General features: G+C 40.1%; 1 protein-coding gene across 1 annotated transcript in view; it reads left to right on the forward strand.

Moving 5' to 3' along the window:
* The window catches only part of DNAH3 (dynein axonemal heavy chain 3), a 170133-nt gene that overhangs the window by 87547 nt on the left and 59477 nt on the right, over window positions 1-23109 (forward strand). Inside the window, 5 exon segments of the mRNA XM_082644527.1 lie at window positions 4083-4359; window positions 19386-19415; window positions 19418-19488; window positions 21882-22157; window positions 22161-22176. Coding sequence (XP_082500653.1) covers window positions 4083-4359; window positions 19386-19415; window positions 19418-19488; window positions 21882-22157; window positions 22161-22176 — 670 coding nt within the window.

Here is a 23109-nt window from a genome sequence, read left to right on the forward strand (position 1 = left end):
ATCATCAGTGGGTACATGATATTGATCTATCTTATTACTGGTGAAGGCTCTGGTCAAAATTAACTTTGTTCATAGTTATATTTCTCCACTGTTAATGTTACTATTTTTTCCTTTGTTATCAATAAGTACATTGGGGAAGATAATTTGAAACTATGCAGATATCCTATTTCTCCTCAAACTTTCATGCACTGGTTTTAACATTCATTGGTAGATCTTGCCTACAACAGTAATTATGGTGGCATTTCCTAATGTAAATTTTCTATTTATATTTATATTCCTTTTACAAATTAGAATTCTTCTGTAAAGAAAAACTGTTCTTCCATACTTATTTACTTATTTAATTATTTATTGATCAAAGTATGGACTCATGGATATTTATTTTATTCTATGGATTATAATCCAATGCTATAATTATTTATTTTGCTGTTCAAATGGTTTTTGCCATTGGGAGCACCTTCAGGTTGGTTCCTGTGTCCCTTCAGCATGTCTTTATCCTCAAATTACTAAAATCAGATATGAAAATGGGGACATTACTACTCATTGTACAGAAATAAAAAGGATTATAAGAGAATACTGTGAACAATTTTATGCCAACAAATTGGATTACTTAAATGAAATGGACAAATGCCTACCAAGACACAAAACCTACCAAGACTGCATCATGAAGAAATCTGAATAGACCAGTGACTAGTTTTGGTCAGTTATCAAAAAGCTCCCAACAAAGAAAAGACCTGGATCTGATGGCTTCACTGGTGAATTCAACCAACATTTAGAGAACTAATATCAATCCTTCTCAAACTTTTCCAAAATGTTTAAAAGAGAACACTTCCTCACTCATTCTATGAGGCCAGCATTACCCTGATACCAAAGCCAGACAAAGACACTACAAGAAAATTACAGACCAATATCCCTTGTGAAGATTAATGCAAAAATTCCCCCCAAAATACCAGAAAACCAAATTAAGCAGCATATTAAAAGGATTATACACTGTGACCAGCTAAGATTTATTTCTGTAGTGCAACGATGGTTCAAGGTATGAAAATTGATCAATGTGTGATACATGTCATACAGTGTAATAGAATGAAGGGAAAAACACATTATCTCAATTAATGCAGAGAATCATTTGACAATATTCATGAAATCATGATAAACAACACTGAACAAAGTAAGAATAGAAGGATACTACCTCAACATAATAAAAGCCATATATGAAAAACCCACAGTGAACATTATACTCAATGTTGAAAGACTTAAAGCTTTTCAGCTAAGATAAAGAACAGGGAAAGGATGCTTGCTTTCACCACTTCAATTCAACTTAGTATTGGAAGTACTAGCCAGAGTAATTAGGCAAGAAAAAGAAATTAAAATATATATCCACGGCTTCCCTGGTGGCACAGTGGTTGAGAGTCTGCCTGCCGATGTAGGGGACATGGGTTCGTGTCCCGGGCTGGGAAGATCCCACATGCCGCAGAGCGGCTGGGCCCGTGAGCCGTGGTTGCTGAGCCTGCGCGTCTGGAGCCTGTGCTCCTCAACGGGAGAGGCCACAACAGTGAGAGGCCCGCGTACTGCAAAAAAAAAAAAAAAAAAAAAAAAAAAAATATATATATATATATATATATATCCACATTAGAAAGGAAGAAGTAAAATTATCTGTTTGCAGATTATATGATCTAATGCGTAGTAAATCCTAAAGATTTCATGCACACACACAAAAACTGTTAGAAACAAATTCAGCAAAGTGGCAGGATACAAAATCAACACACAAAATCAGTGTATTTCTGTACACTGACAATGAACAATCCGAAATCTAAATTAAGAAAGCAGGGCTTCCCTGGTGGCGCAGTGGTTGAGAGTCCGCCTGCCGATGCAGGGTACACGGGTTCGTGCCCCGGTCCGGGAAGATCCCACGTGCCGCGGAGCGGCTAGGCCCCGTGAGCCATGGCCGCTGAGCCTGCGCGTCCGGAGCCTGTGCTCCGCGGCGGGAGAGGCCACAACAGTGAGAGGCCCGCGTACCGGAAAAAAAAAAAAAAAAAAAAAAAAAAGAAAGCAATGCCACTTACAATAGCCTAACAAAGAATAAAATACATAGGAATTAACTTAACCAAGAAGGTGATAGACTTCTACAATGAAAACTACAAAACATTGCTGAAAGAAATTATAGAACACTTTAATAGAAAGGCATTCCAAGTTCATGTATTGGAAGACTAAACATTGTTAATATGTCAATAGTACCCAAAATAATCTACAGATTCAGTGCAATTTCTATTAAAATCCCAATTACATTTTTTGCAGAAATATAAAAATCCATCCTAAAATTCATATGGAATTTCAAAGACCCTGAATAGCCAAAACAATCTTGAAAAAGAAACAGAAAGTTGGAGAACAAAGAACACTTTCTGATTTCAAAACTTAATGCAAAGCTAAAATAATCAAAACAGTGCAGAACTCATACAGACAGATGTATAAACCAATGGAATGGAACAGAAAGTCTAGATATAAACCCTTACATGTATTGTCAAATGATTTTCCACAAGGATACCAAGACATTTCAATGGGGAAAGGACAGTCTTTTCAACAAATGGTGTCAGGAAACCTGGATATCCACTTACAAAAGAATGAAGTTGGACCCTTAATACCATCTACAAAGATTAACTCACAACAGATGAAAGACCTAAACATAAGAACTAAACCTATAAACTTTCTAGAAGACATAAGATGGAAAGCTATTTGGCAATGATTCCTTGGATATGACACCAAAGTCACAGGCAACAAAGGAAAAAAGACAAATACATCGCATGAAAATTGAAAACTTCTGTAAATCAAAAGACTCTAGCAACAGAATAAAAAGGCAGCCCACAAGTGGGAGAAAATATTTACAAATCTTATATATGATAAGGGATGAATACCCGGAATATATAGAGAACTCCTAAAATTTAACAACACAAAAACAAATAATATGATAAATAATAGGCAAAGGACTTAAATAGACATTTCTCCAAAGAAGATACACAAATGGTTAATAACCACATGAAAAGATGCTCAGCATCACTAATTATTAGGAAAATGCAAATCAAAACCACATTGAGATACCACCTCATACCTATTAGGATGGATACTATCCAAACAACAAGAACAACAGCATCAACAACCAAAAGAACAAGTGTTGATGAGGGTGTAGAGAAATTGGAACCCTTGTGCACTGTTGATGGAAATGTAAAATGGTACAGTTGCTATGGAAAATAGTTTGTCAGATCCTCAGAATTAAAAATAGAATTACCAGATGACTTAGCACTTCTACTTTTGGTATATATACAAAGGAATTGAAAGTAGGGACATAAACAGATATTTGTACACCCATGTTCATAGCAGCATTATTCACAGTAGCCAAAGGTGGAAGCAACCCAAGTGTCCATCAACCAATGAATGGATAAATAAATCTAGTATATACATATGGTGAAATATTATTCAGCCTTAAAAAATGAAGGAAATTCTGGGGAGTTCCCTAGTGGTCTAGTGGTTAGTATTTGGCACTTTCACTGCTGTGGCCTGGGTTCAATCCCTGGTTGAGGAACAGAGATCCCACAAGCCGCATGGTGCGGCCAAAATAAAAAAAAGAAAGAAATTCTGATACATGCTGCAACATGGATGAACCTTAAGGACATTATGCTAAGAGAAATAAGCCAGTCAGAAAAAGACTATATGATGTCACCTCTAAGACATATCTAGGTTAGTCAAATTTATAAAGACAGAAAGTAGAATGCTGTTTGCCAGGCCGTTGGGGAGAGGGTAATGAATTAATGTTTCATGAATACAGAGTTTCAGCTTTGCAAGATGAAAATAGTGCTGGATATGAATAGTGGTGATGGTTGCACAACAACATGAATGTATTTAATACCACTGAACTTTAAAATGGTTAAGATGGTCATTTTTATGTTATGCATATCTTACCACAGTTAAAAAAAATTTTTTTTAATGTATGTGGATAAAGGATCTGGCAGGTGATGCCACTCAACCAGTATCAATCCTCTTCCCAGGCCCCTCACAGACAAAACTGCCCAATTCATATCTATTGCACTCTGCAGCTTTTCCTGAGATTCCTTTTCTTGCTTTTAGATGAAATCAGGGAAATAGAAGAGAAGGAAAGTGAATTATTTGAAAGCCTGACAAGCCAACAGATCTTCCTCTGGCTGCAAGGTCTGTTCCTTTTTGCCTTGGTGTGGACCGGGGCCGGCACCATCAACGCAGACAGCAGAAAGAAATTTGATCTGTTTTTCCGCAACCTCATCATGGGTATGGATAATAACAACCCAAGACCCAAAAGCGTCAAACTCACCAAAAACAACATCTTTCCAGAAAGAGGTAACTTAATACCTGTTTGTTTTGTCTTACTATAGTGGTTTGGAGCATATGTTCCAAACCCAACCAAAATGTGTGGCCCATGTGAGGCCTTTACAAAAGTCAGGAAAGACTTTGTAGCTTGCCTGAGAGGGTTCACTTCTTCAGAGCTGGCCCGTGTATGTAGAGATGGGTGACCCTGAAGTCAGGGTCTTATGGGTTATTTTAACTACTAATTTTTAGTGTAGAAAAAGTCGATATAACTTTTTTTTTAATTACCCATAATCTCATCACTCTAACAGGCCCCAGGGAACAGCATGAGAAATATAGCCACTTTTTTTTCTTATGCCCTTCTAGTCCTGTTCTATGTGTATACACGTCATATCATGGTGATTATGGTATTAACATTTCCTTTAATTTTTTCATTGTAATCTAATATTATATTAAAATATTTATAATTTTGCTACATACATTATCTTCAGAATGATTACTTTAATGATGTATTAATATTCTTATATGTGTGACATCATTCATAAAAAGATTGAAAGATGTTTGTTTTCTTTTAAGTAGCTTTTACTGCTTTTTTTCTTACCACCCAAGTAATACATTACATCAAATTTAGAAAATACAGAGAAAGGAATAGAAGAAAATAAGTATCAATGGTAATCCCACTATCCAGAAATAATCACTTTTTATATTTTTTCCTCCAGTTTTTTTCTGTATTTCTATAGCAAAAATGGGGATCATACTATATATACATTCCAAATAGTTTTACATTTTTTTAATTATGAAAAAGTATATGATGGGCCCATGAGGGAACTCCCTGGGGTGATGGTAATGTTGTATATGTTGAGAGAGATTTGGGTTACACAAATACGTGCAATTCTCAAAACTCAGTGAATGAACACAAGACTTGTGCATTTCATTGTATGCAAATTTTTTAGCAAATGAAAAAATATAAATATTGAACAGTTAATGATATACATGCCAAAGTATTTATGAGGAAGTGTATATATTTTCTTTGAAATGTGTCAAAAAATAAGATGCCTTAATGGATGGATAGAGGGATGAAGAGGTATGTGATAAAACAAGTGAAAAACTAATGGTAAAATCTAGGAGATGGGTATACAAATGTTCACTGTACAGGGTTTTCAGTGTTTCTTTATGTTTGAAACTTTACATAATAATTTTTAAAAATGAATGAGCAAGTAGTTGCCGTTGTCCCCCTAAACACACACTTCCCCCAGCACACCTGGTACACTTCAAATATGTGATACATGGTTATCTGTCAGATGAACTGCATGGAGGCCCTGTACCAATCCCCTTGTTAGATGGTAGTACATCCATTCTTTTTTTTTTTTTTTTTTTTTTTGCGGTATGTGGGCCTCTCACTGTGGCCTCTCCTGCTGCGGAGCACAGGCTCTGGACGCGCAGGCTCAGCGGCCATGACCCACGGGCCCAGCCACTCCGCGTTATGTGGGATCCTCCCAGACCGGGGCACGAACCCGTGTCCCCTGCATCGGCAGGTGGACTCTCAACCACTACACCACCAGGGAAGCCTCATTCTTTTTTTCGTTTTCCTCTGTTTTTTTTTTTTTTTTTTTTTTTTTTTTTTTTTTCTGTACGCGGGCCTCTCACTGCTGTGGCCTCTCCCGTTGCGGAGCACAGGCTCCGGACACACAGGCTCCGCGGCCATGGCTCGCGGGCCAAGCCGCTCCGCGGCATGTGGGATCTTCCGGGATCGGGGCACGAACCCGTGTCCCCTGCATCGGCAGGCGGACTCTCAACCACTGCGCCACCAGGGAAGCCCCTCCTCTGTTTTTTTAATTCAGAAGATTTTCTTTTTTTCTTTTATTTTTATTTATTTATTTATTTTTTGCCGTACGCGTGCCTCTCACCGTCGTGGCCTCTCCTGTTGTGGAGCACAGGCTCCGGACGCGCAGGCCCAGCGGCCACGGCTCACGGGCCCAGCAGCTCCGCGGCATGTGGGATCCTCCCGGACCAGGACACGAACCCAGGTCCCCTGCATCGGCAGGCAGACTCCCAACCACTGCGCCACCAGGGAAGCCCTGTTCTCATTTCTTTTCATTCTTTTTTCTTTTTTCTGTTCAGCAACAGTGATTTCCACTACTTTGTCTTCCAGCTCACTGATCCGTTCCTCTGTATCATTTAGTCTACTCTTGATTCCTTCTAATGTATTTTTTCATTTCATTTATTATACTCTTCATCTCTCTTTGGTTGTTCTTTGTATATTCTAACTCTTTGTTAAAAACTTCTAACTTCTCACTCTGTGCATCCATTCTTCTCCCAAGTTCTTTCATCATCTTTACAATCATTATCTGAACTCTTTCTTAGGTAGATTGCCTATCTCCACGTCACTTAGTTTTCTTCTGGGGTTTTATCTTGTTCCTTCATCTGGAACATGTTCCTCTGCTGCCTCATTTTGTCTGAGTTGCTATTTGTATTTTTATGTATGTGGTAGGTTAGTCACATTTCTCAACTTGGAGAAGTAGCCTTCCTTAGGAGATATCCTGTGTGTCCCAGCAGTACACTCCCCTGTTGTCATCCAAACTGTGTGCTCTAGGGATTCCCTCTAAGAGTGTTGCTTGGGTACTTCAGTTATGGTGGGCTATGTGGGCAGTCTGGTACACTTGGTTGGTCCCTAGCCCAGTAGGTTGCCAGGCCCTGCCTTGTGCAGATGCTGCTGGCTGCTGGTTAGCAGGGCCTGGTCACAAGGCACTGATTGCAGGGTCCCTGGGGCTAGTGCTGGCTCACTGGTGCATGGTGTCAAGGTCCAGAAGACTTTGGGGCTGTTGATTCCCCCCACTGGTGGGTGAAGCCAGGTTCTAGGGTTAGTTCTGGACTACTGTCAGGCAGAGCCAGGTCTTGGAGTCTGGCTGTAGAGCCCAGGGATCCCAGAGCTGGTGTCAGATCCCTGGTGGGGCAGGGCAGTTCCTGACAGTTAGCTGTGAGGTCCATGGTGTCCCGAAGCTTGTGTTGGCCTGCCACTGGGCAGGACCAGGGCCCAGCTGGTCCCAGGGTAGGATCTGGCCTGTTGTGGGAAGACAGGGTCTGTGAGATTGTGGTTTTCTTGCATGTGGTGTTTGCCCCCTGATGGGTGAGGCTGGTCTTGAGGCTAGTGCAGGTCTCCTGGAGGGCCAGGCCAGTGCCTGTCCACTGGTGGGTAGAGCTGGGTCTTGACCCTCTGGTGGGCAGGGCTGTGTCTAGAGGCATGTCTAGAGGGGCTGTGAGCTCAGGAAGTCTTTAGGAAGCCTGTCTGCTGATGGGTGGAGCTGTGTCTCCACCCAGTTAGTTGTGGCCTGAGGCAGCCCAGCACTGGTGCCTACAGTCTATTGGGTGGGGCCAGGTCTTGCTAATGAGGTAGAGGTAGGATCCCACTATGGTTGCTGACAGCAGCATTGTCTACATGGTACAAAGCTCCCAAATATGGCTGCTTCCAGTGTCTATGTCCCCAAGGTAAGCCACTGCTGCAGTGTCCCCCCACCCCCCGGCCTCTCTGCAAGACTCTCCAAGACCAGCAGGTAGGTCTGGCCCAGGCTCCTATCAAATTACTGCTTTTGCCCTGAGTCCCAGTGCATGGGATATTGTGTGTGTGCCTTTTAAGAGTGAAGTCTCTATTTCCTGCAGTCCTTTGGGACTCCCAAAATTAAGCCCCACTGACCTTCAAAGCCAAATACTCTGGGGGTGGGGGGTCATCCCAGGCTGGGGAGCCCGATTTGGGGCTCCAAACTCTCGCTCCTGTGGGAGAACCTCTGCACTATAATTATTCTCCAGTTTCTGGGTCACCCTCACCCCACAGGTATGGGACTTGATTATATTTCCAGTCCATCCCTCCTACCTGTCTCATTGTGGTTCCTTCTTTATGTCTTTAGTTGTAGAAGATCTTTTCTTGTAGGTTTCAGTCTTTTTCAAAGATAGTTGCTCTGGGCTTCCCTGGTGGCGCAGTGGTTGAGAGTCTGCCTGCCAATGCAGGGGACACGGGTTCGAGCCCTGGTCTGGGAAGATCCCACATGCCGTGGAGCAACTAGGCCCGTGCACCACAACTACTGAGCCTGCGTGTCTGGAGCTTGTGCTCCGCAACAAGAGAGGCCGCGATAGTGAGAGCCCCGCGCACCGCGATGAAGAGTGGCCCCCGCTCGCCGCAACTGGAGAAAGCCCACGCACAGAAACGAAGACCCAACACAGCCATGAATAAATGAATGAATGAATGAATGAATAAATAAATAAATAAATAAATAATTTAAAAAAAAAAAGAGCACTTAGGTCAATTAGTTTACCCTTCCAGGGGCTCATCCCTGTCTACGTTGTGATAAAAAAAAAAAAAAAAAAAAAAAAGATAGTTGCTCTGCAGATAGTTGTGATTTGGGTATGCTTGTGAGAGTTGAACTCTTTCTATTCTTCCATCTTGCCAATCCCCACGTTTCTTCTCTTTTTAAAAAATGTTTAATAGACTTTAATTTTAGAGCAGTTTTGGTTTATAGAAAAATTGAGCAGAAAGTACAGAGTTCTTTCTAGTTTAACTGCATTCTAGTCTGAGAGTATACACTGTGTGATTTCTGTTCATTAAAAATTTTTAAGATGTGTTTTATGGCCCAGAATATGGTCTATCTTGGTGAATGGTCCACGTGAGCTTGAGAAGAGTATATTTTACTCTTGTTAGATGAAGTAATCTATAGATGCCAGTCAGTTCCAGTTGACTGATGATGATACTGCTTAGTTTAACTATATCCTTAATCATTTTCTGCCAGCTACCTGTCAATTACTGAGAGGGGGGTATTGAAGTCTCCAACTGTTATAGTGGATTTTTCTGTTTCTCCTTGTAGTTCTTGTAGTTTTACCTCAGGTATATTGATGTTCTGTTCACGTTTGAAGTTTGAAAATAGTATCTAATTTAAATTTCTTCTCTTTTTAATTAGAGTGAGATTGACTTTTATATATCTATAGTGGTTGTTTTTCACAGGTTTTTTTTTTAATAGATTTAATTAACTAATTTATTTATTTATTTTTGGCTGTGTTGGGTCTTCATTGCTGCGCACGGGCTTTCTCTAGTTGTGGCGAGCAGGGACTACTCTTCATTGATGTGCGCAGGCTTCTCATTGCGATGGCTGCTCTTGTTGCGGAGCACGGGCTCTAGGCGCGTGGGCTCCAGTAGTTGTGGCTTGCAGGCTCTAGAGCGCAGGCTCAGTAGTTGTGGTGCACAGGCTTAGTTGCTCCACAGCATGTGGGATCTTCCCGGACCAGGGCTTGAACCCGTGTCCCTTGCATTGGCAGGTGGATTTTAACCACTGCCCCACCAGGGACGTCCTTTTCACAGGTTCTTATTGGCCTGTTGATGTTCTTCTTTGTAATGTTCTATCATAGTTTTATTTTTAACAGACTATGTCTAGATGTAGGTATTCTTTTGTTTATTTTTCCTAGAACATGATGAGTCCTTTCAGTCATCAAGGGAAAGTTTTAGTCTCTGGCTTCCATATCTATCATCTCCTCTTTCCTTATTTTTGTGTTTTTTGCATTTTTTATACCGATTTTTCATTTTAATATGATTCACCCACAACTTCAATTATGCTTTTACTGCCTTGAGTGATTTTAATTCTGCTGTGTGTCTTTTGTTTCCTCACTATCCTTTCTTAGTGTATGATTAAAAGCACAGGCCATGAAGTCAAATTGTCAGAGCTTGAATCCTGGCTTCAGTATTTACTAGTTGGGTGACTTTGAGCAAGTTCCCTAATATCTCTCAGTTTCCTCAATTATGAAATGAGGGCAATGATAATACTATGCATTCATGGTGTTCTTGTAAGAATTAAACAGGTTAACACATGTAAAAGCATTTAGAATAAAGCGTGGTACACAGGAAGTGTTAAATAAATATTAGCAACTTTTATTGCTGTTTTTCTCCTCATCATCATCTCTGTTAGCTCATTCATCTCCCTTTTTTAATCTCATTTTGCCTTTTCATCTAAGCCTATTTTTTCCTTATGGTTTTCTATTCCTATTTCATGGAAAAATTATGTCTTTTGGCACCCTATTTAGGATATCAAACAGTTTTCTGAAATTTGGTTGTGAGTCCTGCATTAAACAAGGTTCAGAGGTATACTCTTCAATTTTGATCTCCATATTATATTCCTTTACATTGCAACATTTTTTCACAGGTTCCATGTGTTATTGTCTGCTTCCCCATGCTTCAAGATCAATCTCTTCATGCTCTGTGTCAGCAAATTGGTACATGAAGTACCCTTGACCCCATTCTTGGTTCACTTTGTGGCAACATCTTTCCTTTCCTTCTGTAGCTGAGCTAATTATGTGCACAGCTTCCAAGTTCCCTACAGCATCTCCTGCCTACTGTAATGGGCTCGTCTCCTTCCTCCATGTCCTATTCAACTGATGCAGTATTAAAAAGACCCCATAATTTCCAGCGTGTACTGCAGACTAGTTTCTTCATATACCTTCTTTTGCAACAACTACTCTACTTAAAAGTAGGTTTGGTTCTGAAAAAGCTGTTTGTAAGAGCAAAATGACACCTTACAAGTGACCAATGTGAACATATCCATTGAAAGTTAAGCTTTACTTTTGTCTCCATTGTAATCATACATCTCTCTTTTTGCTGGTTTTCAAAACTCTCCACTACTTTTGGACATGATAAGGGTAAATGGTATTCATAAACCCCCTTAAAAAAAACCCAAATGCTGTAAACTCTAGAGTCAGGAACAATGGGATGGCCAAGATCCAAAGACCACATGTGATCAACTAATGCCATCTGTTGGAAGCAGCCTTTTTATTTGTTTCATCTGTGAACATTCTAAAAAAGGACATTTTTGAACTGAGGAGCGACTGTGCTTCTTTACCTTGGAAGACCATACCTCACTGAATTTAAAGTGCCACGACTATCTCCTTCCTCATTGTGGTCTGGGACCCTGCCACCCCTATCAGCTGTAGAAAGATGGCCTGGCAAGGCAAGGATGAGAAAAAAATGAGACAGTTCTTCCAGTTCTCCCAGAGTAGTACCTGGCAGGGCAAAGCAACAGCTGCCTAATTTTCTATGTGGGATGTCACCTGCATCTCTGCATCTCTGTATCTGGGGGTGGGGGGAGGGGGGACTAGGAGTATACCCAGTGGGCCTGTTGCTCTTTCTCATGCAGTCTCTTGAGGTAAAATTTCTCAGTCCAACTCATCTACTACTTAGTTAGAGGAGATTCTGCCTAGGTTCTTTTAGTCTTTGTTTTCAGTGACATTATTCCATTCCTTTCTCTTGTGCCTTCCTAAATATTTTACAATAGGAAATTACAAAGCTCCTAGAACCCATTTGAATCCAAAGATGTGTTTTAATTGCCAAGTGTGAATTCGTTCTAAAATAACAGCTTTATTGAGGTATAATTTACATATCATAAAATTCATTCATTTAAGTGAGCAAATCAGTGGTTTTTAGCAAATTTGCCTAGTTGTGCAACTGTCTAATCCAATTTTAGAATATTGGAACATTAAAACAAATTTAGAACATTGATCACCCCAGTAAGATCCTTCATGCCCATTTTCAATGAATCCCTGTTCCCATCCTCAGCCCCAGGCAACCATTCATCTGCTCTCTATAGATTTGCCTTTTCTGGACATTTCAAATGCATAGAATCATGTAGTATGTGGCCTCTTGATCTGGCTTTGATTTTACTTTCTTATTACCATCTTAAAAAGCTTAAAATGTCTTTCTAGCCTTTCCACAGGGTTTAAAATTCTTATGGTGAGAGCTCCAGGGAGGCCTCCTCTGACCTCAGGGGATGTTGTTTTCTGGGCTTTTCATGATCTAGGAGCCTTGGGGCACATGGATCTCTCAAATAAGTGCTGAAGGAACTGTGTTGGGGAATGCACACTAAAGAAAGCCAGCAGTCCTTTGGGGAATTCCCTCAAGGTTGGGTTAACATCATCTAACATTGATCTTTATTTGTCCAGAAGTGCTGAATCTCCCTTTATTCTTTTGTTTGTTTTTACATTTTTTTAAAGTCTTTATTGAATTTGTTACAATACTGCTTCTGTTTTATGTTTTGGGTTTTTGGCCATGAGGAATGTGGGATCTTAGCTCCCTGACCAGGGATCGAACCCGTACCCCCTGCGTTTGAAGGTGAAGTCTTAACCACTGGACTGCCAGGGAAGTCCCCCATTGTGTGTCTTTTGAAAACCCACTCACCTCTCTGTTGAAGTTTATCTTGTTCTCCCAAGTGAAGGCGAGGAAAACAGCTGGGGCAGGGGGTGGTCAGAGGTGATAGAACTAATTTGTCTTCCTGGATTTCTACTACTATTCTCCCCATTCCACCCCTTCACTTGCATCAGAGTTTGAGTTAAAATCACAGTGCAGAGCGAACAGGAGCACTGCTCTGATGAGGACCAAACAGACCTAGAGCTAAATGTTCTCAAGTGCCTCTCTGTGTGCCCACAGCTCTGCTAAATGTCTGACACATATATCTCATTCACCTTCCACAGGGATTCTCTAAGCTTTATATCAAATCAGGCCCATTTTACAGATATGCAAATGGTAACCTTGGCCAAGATCACACAGCAGTAAATCCACTTTTACTCAGTTGGACCTTTTCTCCTTGGCCAAAATATTCCTGTATCAAGCCACAAATTAACTCTAGCTAATAACATCAGCAAGAGAAGGGGATAAATGCTTTTCTGAATCATGCTTTTTCTATCTCTTTTTTTATTATAAAAACAATTTAATTCTATTAAATAAAAATGATCAGGGCTTCCCTGGTGGCCAAGTGGTTGAGAGTCCGCCTGCTGATGCAGGGGACACGGGTTCGTGCCCCGGTCTGGGAAGATCCCACATGCCGCGGAGCGGCTGGGCCCGTGAGCCATGGCCGCTGAGCCTGCGCGTCCTGAGCCTGTGCTCCGCAACGGGAGAGGCCACAACAGTGAGAGGCTCGCGTACCGCAAAAAAAAAAAAAAAAAAAAAAAATGATCAAAAATATTTTTGTTCATACCACACTATCACAAGTATTTCAGTTTTCAAAATATCTTTCTCTATCTTGTCCATCTGCTTTCATCTCTTTATATAGTGGCCATAATGGTATATATTCCATTATTATTATTATTTTTTTTTCTGCGGTATGCAGGCCTCTCACTGCTGTGGCCTCTCCCATTGCGGAGCACAGGCTCCGGACGCGCAGGCTCAGCGGCCACGGCTCACGGGCCCAGCTGCTCCGCAGCATGTGGGATCCTCCCAGACCAGGGCATGAACCCGTGTCCCCTGCATCGGCAGGCAGACTCCCAACCACTGCACCACCAGGGAAGCCCTATATGTTCCATTTTTTATTCTTCTATTTTATCTGTCATTGTTTCTTGAATGTATTTTTCTATATTAATACTTAGATTTTGTAGCTATCATTTTTAAGTATTTAATAGATAATTTATTTTAAAACTTCATGTTTTAGTTTTCTATTTTACTTAAGTATTAATTGGGTATATATCTCATTATCTTCCTCTTAGTTCTAGATAATGTGAATTCTCTTCTTAAGATCACTTCATCTCTCTAGAATGTGCATCTACATCATTGCCCCTAGTTCTCTTTTTTTTTTAATATATTTTATTTCTTTCTTTATTTATTTTGGATCTGTTGGGTCTTTGTTGCTGCACGCCGGCTTTCCCCAGTTGCGGCAAGCGGGGGCTACTCTTCGCTGCGGTGTGCAGGCCTCTCATTGCAGTAGTTTCTCTTGTTGCAGAGCACGGGCTCTAGGTGCGTAGGCTTCAGTAGTTGCAGCATGCAGGCTCAGTAGTTGTGGCACACGGGCTCTAAAGCGCAGGCTCAGTAGCTGTGGTGCACGGGCTTAGTTGCTCTGCAGCATGTGGGATCTTCCTGGACCAGGGCTTGAACCCGTGTCCCCTGCATTGGCTGGCGGATTCTTAACCACTGCGCCATCAGGGAAGTCCCGCTCTTTTTTTTAATTGAAGTATAGTTGATTTACACTGCTTCAGGTGTACAGCAAAGTGATTCAGTTATATATATATATAAATATATTTATATAAACACACATATATATGCATATGGCTATTCTTTTTCAGATTCTTTTCCATTACAGGTTTTTACAAGATACTGAATATAGTTCCCTGTGCTATATAGTAGGTTCTTGTTGTTTACCTATCTTAGATTTAGTGGTATCTGTTAATCCCAAATTCTTAATTTATCCCTCCCCCCTCCTTTCCCCTTTGGTAACCATAAGTTTGTTTTCTATGTCTGTGCATCTATTTCTGTTTTGTAAATAATGTAATTACCATTTTAATGACTGCAAAATATTCCATTCATTTTATAAGACATAATTTTGACTGGTCTTCTAATGTGGGACATGTAAATTATTTTCAAATTTTTGTTATCACAGATGGTGCTGTATACTCATGTATTGAGATTATTTTCATTATGAATTATTTCCTTATGATAAATTCCCAGAATGTGATTTCTGACTTGGACTAGAGACATTTTTGTAGCTCTGTAAGCATAGTGCCAGATTGCTTTCTAAAAGTGTTGTACCAGATTGACTTCTAGGTAGAGCTGCACAGTGACGTAGGATAATAGAAACTCTCTCCTATAATACATAATGATATGAACAATAACAACAGTTTAAGCCTAAAAATTTCCCAGTTACAGCATGATTCTTTAAACATTGAGAAGTAGAGGATAAGGAGAGAAACAAAAGATCCTGCATGTTGTATCTCTCAACCCAGAACCCACAACCCCACTGTCCTTCTAAAAGTGATGCTGAGAGGAAAGGGAGTGAGTTGACAAAATTCTGAGAGTTCTCACTGGTAATCACCAGTGTGGAAAAAGCAGATGGCAGTGGTGACTGGGCAGCTGCAAAAAAAATGTCTAAGAGAAACCTTTGAGCATGAAACCCCTCCATAATTTGGTAGAACCTTATTAGGAGTGGGAGAAACTACCAGGGTTTGCATCTTCCAGAGCTCCATGCTGAGTGGGGGATGTGAGCTGAATTTTTCAGGAGTGAATCATGTCTCTAACTGGGGTGGGAGTGGGATGGACCCATGGTTCTGGAAAATTGGCCAAATTTTAGAAAGAGAGTGCAAAGCCCAGGTTTCCTGGCAAGGGCAACTGAGTATTTCCTTTTACCCAACCCCTGTACCCTCAGGCTACAGAAAAGAAATCCACACAAATCCACACACCAGTCCTTGAATTGTGGCCAAGAAAGTGAGGGAAATAAACTCACCCTAGATAATGGTGGGGAAAATGTCAAGATTTTACCTGATTATATCAGAGTAAGAACATCAGAAAGAAAGAGACAGAGACAGAGAATGAGAATCTAAAAGAAAAACATGACCTAAGAAACATAAATTATTTGTGTTGCAAGAACTTAGTAATAATATAAATCTAATTTTTAAAATTTATAGATGAACAATGTGCTACTGGCAAAGGGATAGATATATAGATCAATGGAATAGAATTGAGAGTCCAGAGATAAGCCCCTCATATTTATAGTGACTTGATTTTTGACAAGGGTACCAAGATAATTTTATGGAAAAAGAATAATCCTTTCAACACATGGTGCTGGAATAAATGAATATACACATGTAAAATAATGAATTTGGACCTCTACTTTACACCATGGTCAAAAATTAACTCAAAATGGATCAAAGATCTAAATTCAAAAGTTAAAATTATGAAAGCTTAGAAGAAAACATAGGTGCAAATGTTCATGACCTTGGACTAGGCAACAATGTCTTAGGACACCAAAAGCACAAGCAACAAAAGAAAAAATAGTTAAACTGAATTTCATCAAAATTTAAAACTTTTGTGCTTCATAGGACAACATCAAGAAAGTGAAAAGACAACTCACAGAATGGGTGAAAATTTTTTTGCAAATCATATATCTGATAGGGGACTTGTATACAGAATGTATAAAGAAGTATTATAATTCAATGATAAAAAGATAAATAACACAATTTTTAAATGGGCAAAGTAACTGAATAGACATTTCTCCAAAGAAGATATATAAAGGGCCAATAAGCACATGACAAGAACTCAGCATTACTAGCATTATTAGCCATCAGGAAAATGCAAATCAAAAACATGAGATACGGGGCTTCCCTGGTGGTGCAGTGGTTGAGAATCTGCCTGCCAATGCAGGGGACACGGGTTCGAGCCCTGGTCTGGGAGGATCCCACATGCCGCGGAGCAACTGGGCCTGTGAGCCACAACTACTGAGCCTGTGTGTCTGGAGCCTGTGCTCCACAACAAGAGAGGCCGCGACAGTGAGAGGCCCGCACACCGCGATGAAGAGTGGCCCCCGCTCGCTGCAACTAGGGAAAGCCCACACACAGAAATGAAACCCCAACACAGCCAAAAAAATTAATTAATTAATTAATTTAAAAAAAAGAACGAGATACAAACTCACAACTACAATGAGAATAATAAAAAAGATGGAAAACAACAAGTGTTGGTGAGAATGTGGGAAAATTGGAATGCCCACATGTTATAATGGAAATGTAAAATAGTACAACAGCTTTGGAAAACAGCATTTGGCAGTTCCTCAAAAGTTAAACATAGAGTTACCATATGACCAAACAATTCCACTCCTAGATATATTCCCAAGAGAAATAAAAACAGGTGTCCACACAAAGACTTGTACACAAATGTTCATAACAGCATAATTCATAATGACCAAAAAGTGGAAACAATCCAAATGTCCATCAACTGATGAATGAATAAATAAAATATAGTATATCCATCCAATTAAACATTATTCAACAATAAGAAGAAATGAAGTAATAATACATGATACAACGTGGATAAACCTTAAAAACATTATGATGAGTAAAAGAAGCCAATCACAAAAGAACATCTATTGGATGACTTCAATTATATGAAATGTCCAGAATAGCAAATCTATAGAGACAGAAAGTATGTTAGTGGTTGCCTAGTGTTGTGGGCAAGCGGGGAGATGAGGGACGAGAAGAGGATTTGGGAGGTGACAGCTAAGAGGTATGAGGTTTCTTTTTGGTGCAATGAAGTGTTCTAAAATTGATTATGGTAATGACTGTACAACTCTGTGAATATTAGTATATTCATACATACATGTATTTTTAGTAAACGATTGAATTGTACATTGAAATGGGTGAATTATATCATGTGTGAATTATATCTTAATAAATCTGTCATTTTAAAGTTTGTACATGAGGTGATAAAACCACAGAATCAGAGAAAAAGAGGGGTTGAGAAACCAAAGAAACAAACTGAGACCTAAACAATGCTATTAATGATCTAATAAATTAGAACCAGCAAGCAATAAAGCATACAAGTCTAGACAGCTAACAAATGGCTTAGAGGAAAGGTTTCAGATAACTACACTTGCTACAGAAGACGAAGTCTAAGAGCAATTATAAAGAATATGATTAATATGGAGACCAAACAGTGCTAATTCCTTTAGTAGGTAACCCAATAAATAGCGTAGACAATATATACTAAGATATAAATGCAGAAATTTTTCCTAAAATGAAGAACTGCTTCTGTAAATTTTAAGAGTATGCTGTATTCCAAGAAAAACTGATACAGAATAATTCACCAAAAGAAATAATATGATTAAATTATTGGACTTCCAGGATAAAAGAGATTCCATCATGCATCTGTATAGGAAAGAAAAATCAATAAAAGTGGAAATATTTGATGGGCCTCAAACTTCTACACAGCAACCTAGAATGCAAGAAAACACACTGGAACAATGGTCTGCAACATTCTGAAGGAAAGAAAATGTGACATAAGAATACTACTCTTGGGCTTTCCTGGTGGCGCAGTGGTTGAGAGTCCACCTGCCGATGCAGGGGACACGGGTTCGTGCCCCGGTCCGGGAAGATCCCACATGCCGCAGAGCGTCTAGGCCCGTGAGCCATGGCCGCTGAGCCTGCACATCCGGAGCCTGTGCTCCGCAATGGGAGAGGCCACAACAGTGAGAGGCCCGCGTACCGCAAAAAAAAAAAAGTTTTCCTCATAAGAAAAACAATTCTATGTATGGTGACAGATTTTATAAGAATAGAATCATTTGATATTATATGCATTATATATTACATATACAATCTTTATTAATATAATTTTATAATGTGATCAGTTCACTGTATATATAAATATTGAATCGTTATATTTTATACCTGAAATTAATATAATGTTATTTGTCAATTATACCTCAACTGAATAAAAAAAAAAAAAGAAACCACTTTTAGGAACCAATATCTCTTGTAGTGAATAATAATTATCTGAAGTTCAGCAGGTGCTTCAGTTTCATTTTAGTCTCCTTTTCTTCTAATTTAAGTAAAATTAGATTTAATGTTTTTATTTTTAATAGTATAATATATAAAAATATAATTATATTTTATGTTGTATTAATATAAATCATATATATATACATAGTGTATGATATATAATATCAAATGATCCTATTCTAATAAAATCCTTTCTTTCATCTACCTATACTTCCATCTTTAATATGTTTGTGTGCCTTGAGAGAGTACTGGAAGGGTTGCCATCAAAAGTTACCTCTAGGGCTTCCCTGGTGGCTCAGTGGTTGAGAGTCCGCCTGCTGATGCAGGGGACGCAGGTTCGTACCCCGGTCCGGGAGAATCCCACATGCCACGGAGCTGCCAAGTCCGTGAGCCATGGCCACTGAGCCTGCGCGTCCGGAGCCTGTGCTCCGCAGCGGGAGAGGCCACAACAGTGAGAGGCCCGCATACCGCGAAAAAAAAAAAAAAAAGTTGTCTCTAGATGTGAGATTTGGAGCGATTTGTTTTCTTCCTTTTTTGCTCTTTTCAATACTTCCTCTTTATATTATTAAGAATAATTATTTGTATAATTAGCACCGATTATTTTTATACATATAATAAAGTTATTACTCTTTATAAGGTGTTGTTCCAGGTTATACCATTACACAACTATGCCAGTACTGGTAGGTATACATTTCAGATGCCTATGGCTGAGGTAGTTAAATATCTCAAATATGAAATGTAAACCCCTGATGTACTAATAACCTATTCTATTTCTTTGGGTCCAGGAAGCATCTATGATTTTTATTTCCTCAAGCGGGTGGTGGACATTGGTACACATGGACAGAGTATATCACTAAAGAGGAGGAAAATATCCCAGCAGATGCAAAGGTAAAAGAGAGTTATTGGCCATGGAACTTTGGTAATGACCTGATATTCAGCAAAGTGGAGAGGTTAACAGCAGGTCTGTGTTAGCATTTTTAAGAACTTACTTTAGAAAAAGGTTCAAACATGAGCTGGACTGAGCCTTCAAAACATGGACTTTAGAATCAGAGAGTCCCAGATTCCTTACTCAGCCTTCACTCTCTCTGCCTCAATTTACTCAACTACACAATAGCAGAAAAAAATACCTAAAGGATGGCTGCAAGGATTGAAGACATTATACATGAATTTGTGGCACACACTGTGTGCTAGATTATGCTGTTGCTATTCTGGTTATTATCACTGTCTATAATGCCAGATGGTCATCAGTCCACCTCTCAGATATCTCAGCCAAAAAGATCCTTGCCTTTTCTTTAAAATCCCCAGAGAAAGATTTCTTTAATCAGAATTCTCAGAAAAATGGGTACTGATTAGTAGATTTTCTGGTTAGCAGACAATTCATCTACAACTCCTGCTCATTTCCTTGTGGAAAATTTTTTCCAGATGTGCAATTTCATGCCTCTAGTTGAAGTTATCTAGTGGACATAATTTATCTTTCTGGGGGTGATTGTAGATTGTTCAGGCCCCAGATTGAGTAGTAGGAGGTGGATGGGAAAGTGGAAATACTGACGACAAAGTCAGACACCAGACAGGAGCACAGCTGCTTGTGAAAAGGGTGCAATAAGCAGGAGGGAATGTGTGTTGAGTTCAGGACACACCCTGGAGGTTGAGTCTTGTAAAGAACCCCGCAGCACTGAGGCCCTAAACTTTCATTCTCCTTAAAGAGCTTCATCACCTGAGTTCCAGGGGTTTGAAATCTTGCTGGATTCATACAAATAAAAGTCCAATGCAGAAAATATTTTAGTTCTGCTGGGAATTTTTCCTTTGTCAAAAAATTGTTCTAGCCCCTGAAAATAAAAATCTAAGAAACAAATCCTGCTTTAAATTCCTAGTCTTGGTACTTGGTTCTGCATTCAGTATCACTTACTGGCTATGTGCCTTTGGACAAGTTAGCCAGCCATCCTCCAGTCTCAATTTTTTCATTTGAAAAAGTGAGCTAATAATATACCTGCCTCAGAGGGTTATTGGGAAAGCTGCAGGGAATAACAGAGGCAAAACATCTATAGCTCAACACCCGTTAATTCTCTTCCTCACCACTTCAATTCCTTTGTTCTATCTGCTCCTTAATTTTTTTTTTTTTTTTTTTTTTTTTTTTTTTTGCGGTACACGGGCCTCTCACTGTTGTGGCCTCTCCCGTTGTGGAGCACAGGCTCCAGACGGGCAGGCTCAGCGGCCATGGCTCACGGGCCCAGCCGCTCCGCGGCATGTGGGATCTTCCCGGACTGGGGCACAAACCTGTGCCCCCTGCATCGGCAGGCGGACTCTCAACCACTGCGCCACCAGGGAAGCCCCCTGCTCCTTTTACTTTGATCAAATTATTTATCAAAAGAAGCCAAGACTTTGTCTACCAGTATACACAAGGCCACCATGTTGCACAGTCCCTGTTGGTGCCACTTGCATTATGGTCTAGTTTTGCTTTAGGAGCACCATTTACATAAACCATAGTGTGAATGGTGCTCCCTAGAGTTGCACAACACAGGGGCTCCATGTTCACTAGCCCCTTCTAGTCTAGACATTTAAGTAATAGACATATAAGTAATAGGGATTCCAGGAGCTCAAGACCAAGCCCTTAGAGCCCAATTGGAGCCTGAATACCAGGAATAGTATTGCAATTTACATATTGGAAAAGGAGTTAATAGGAACAACCAAGAATCTGAGCATTAGGAAAAGCAGATGAGGAACAAGCACAGGGAATAGGGGTCAAGGGTCACACCTAACCTTTCTTGAACAAGCAGTATAGGTGGCGTATGAGAGGTGGATCTTTCCTGGGGCAAGGCAGACAGCTTGGTTCAGAGCAGTGGTCTCAGATGGCAGTAGCTATAGACCCATCCTTACTGTAATTGGTGTTTATAATATGACATTTCAGTGGTTAAGAATATAAACCTTGGAATCAGACAAGCTGGAATTAAAATCCTTGCATTTCCACTTACTTGGTGTGTAAGTGAACTCTGTATCTCAGTTTCCTCATCTCTAAAACAGAGTTTCCTCATCTCTAAAATGCCCATATTTACATGCAAGATTTAATTTCATCCTCAAAACAGCTCAGTGAACTAGTTGCCATTATTATCCCCATTTTACAGATGAAGAAACTAAGGCCCCTGGAGAGGTAAAATACTTAAAATCATAAAGATAAATAAGAGATGGAGCTGAATGGATAGTAAGGATAGAACCCAAGTCTCCTGAATTCTAAGACCCAATCTCCTGGGCTCAGTACCAAGACTCACCATGTCTTTGTGGCACAGGTCTCAGAACTCATCATCCCCACAATGGAAACAGCCCAGCAGTCCTTCTTCTTGAAAACCTACCTGGACCATGAGATTCCAATGCTGTTCGTAGGACCCACGGGCACTGGCAAATCAGTCATCACCAACAACTTCCTTTTCCACCTTCCCAAAAATACTAATCTGCCCAACTGCATCAATTTCTCTGCCAGAACTTCAGCCAGTCAGACCCAGGATATCATCATGTCCAAGCTGGATCGACGGCGGAAGGGCCTTTTTGGGCCTCCCATAGGGAAGTAAGCAATGGTATTTGTGGGTAAGGCATTAGCCTGGATCTGGACACACCAAATTCTTCTAAGCTGCAGCAAAACAGAATCTCCCCTTGTAGGGCCACTGTATAGTCCTTTTACTCTCTCTGGGAGATAAAATATTTCTGGTTAATATAATTCAGCATTCCTTCCCTCCCCTCCTATTTTCTTTCCTCCCTTCCTTCCTTCCCTCCATCTTTCCATCCCTTCTTCTCTCCCTTCCCTCCCTCTCTTCCTTCTTTCATTTTTTGTTTCCTGTCCTTTCCTTCATTCATTACCAAGTATTTGTTAACCATGTACTATAAGCCAAATTTTCAGTAAGTGAGGCATGGTCCAGGCCTTTTTGCCTGAGGGAGGATCCCAGTTTCTCCTGGAATGAAGTTGAGCCCGTGGATCAGGCAAAGTTACTTTGTAGTGAGAAGCAGTTAGGTCCAGAAGGGGATTGTGGTATTTGCCCTCTTGCATCTCCAGAAGCAACTCACACTTTGTGATGAGCTCCTTTTCCATTATGTGCCAGATAAATATGTTATCAGTATATGAAGAAATCTAATAGTTGCTAAATAAATATTTGTGAAATAAGCACATTGAATTTTCCCAGGATTTTATGTTTACAAAGCACTTCCTCATTTATTTTGCTTGAGCCTCACAGCCCCATCAGTTTATTAGCCACCATTATCACTTTACTAGTCAGTTATTTGAGGCTCCAGAGGTTAAATTCCCTGTTCAGGGTCCAACATCTAGAAAATTCTGGAACCACGAGCCAAAACCAGGTTTCTTGGTGCCAAATACATTATCTTTTCCACTCTCTTACTGCTGACTCATAAAATTCTCATTTAGTAATAGTAATGCCCTGCCCTTCTGGGTTATCTCATGTCCTGTCTTTAAAATTCACGTATTGATAGTAAATGTTGCATGTATTTATATCCTTGCCAATTAGCAAC

This window comes from Mesoplodon mirus (genome assembly GCF_964341445.2).
Source record: "Mesoplodon mirus genome assembly, chromosome: 15".
Taxonomy (NCBI): Eukaryota; Metazoa; Chordata; class Mammalia; order Artiodactyla; family Ziphiidae; genus Mesoplodon; species Mesoplodon mirus.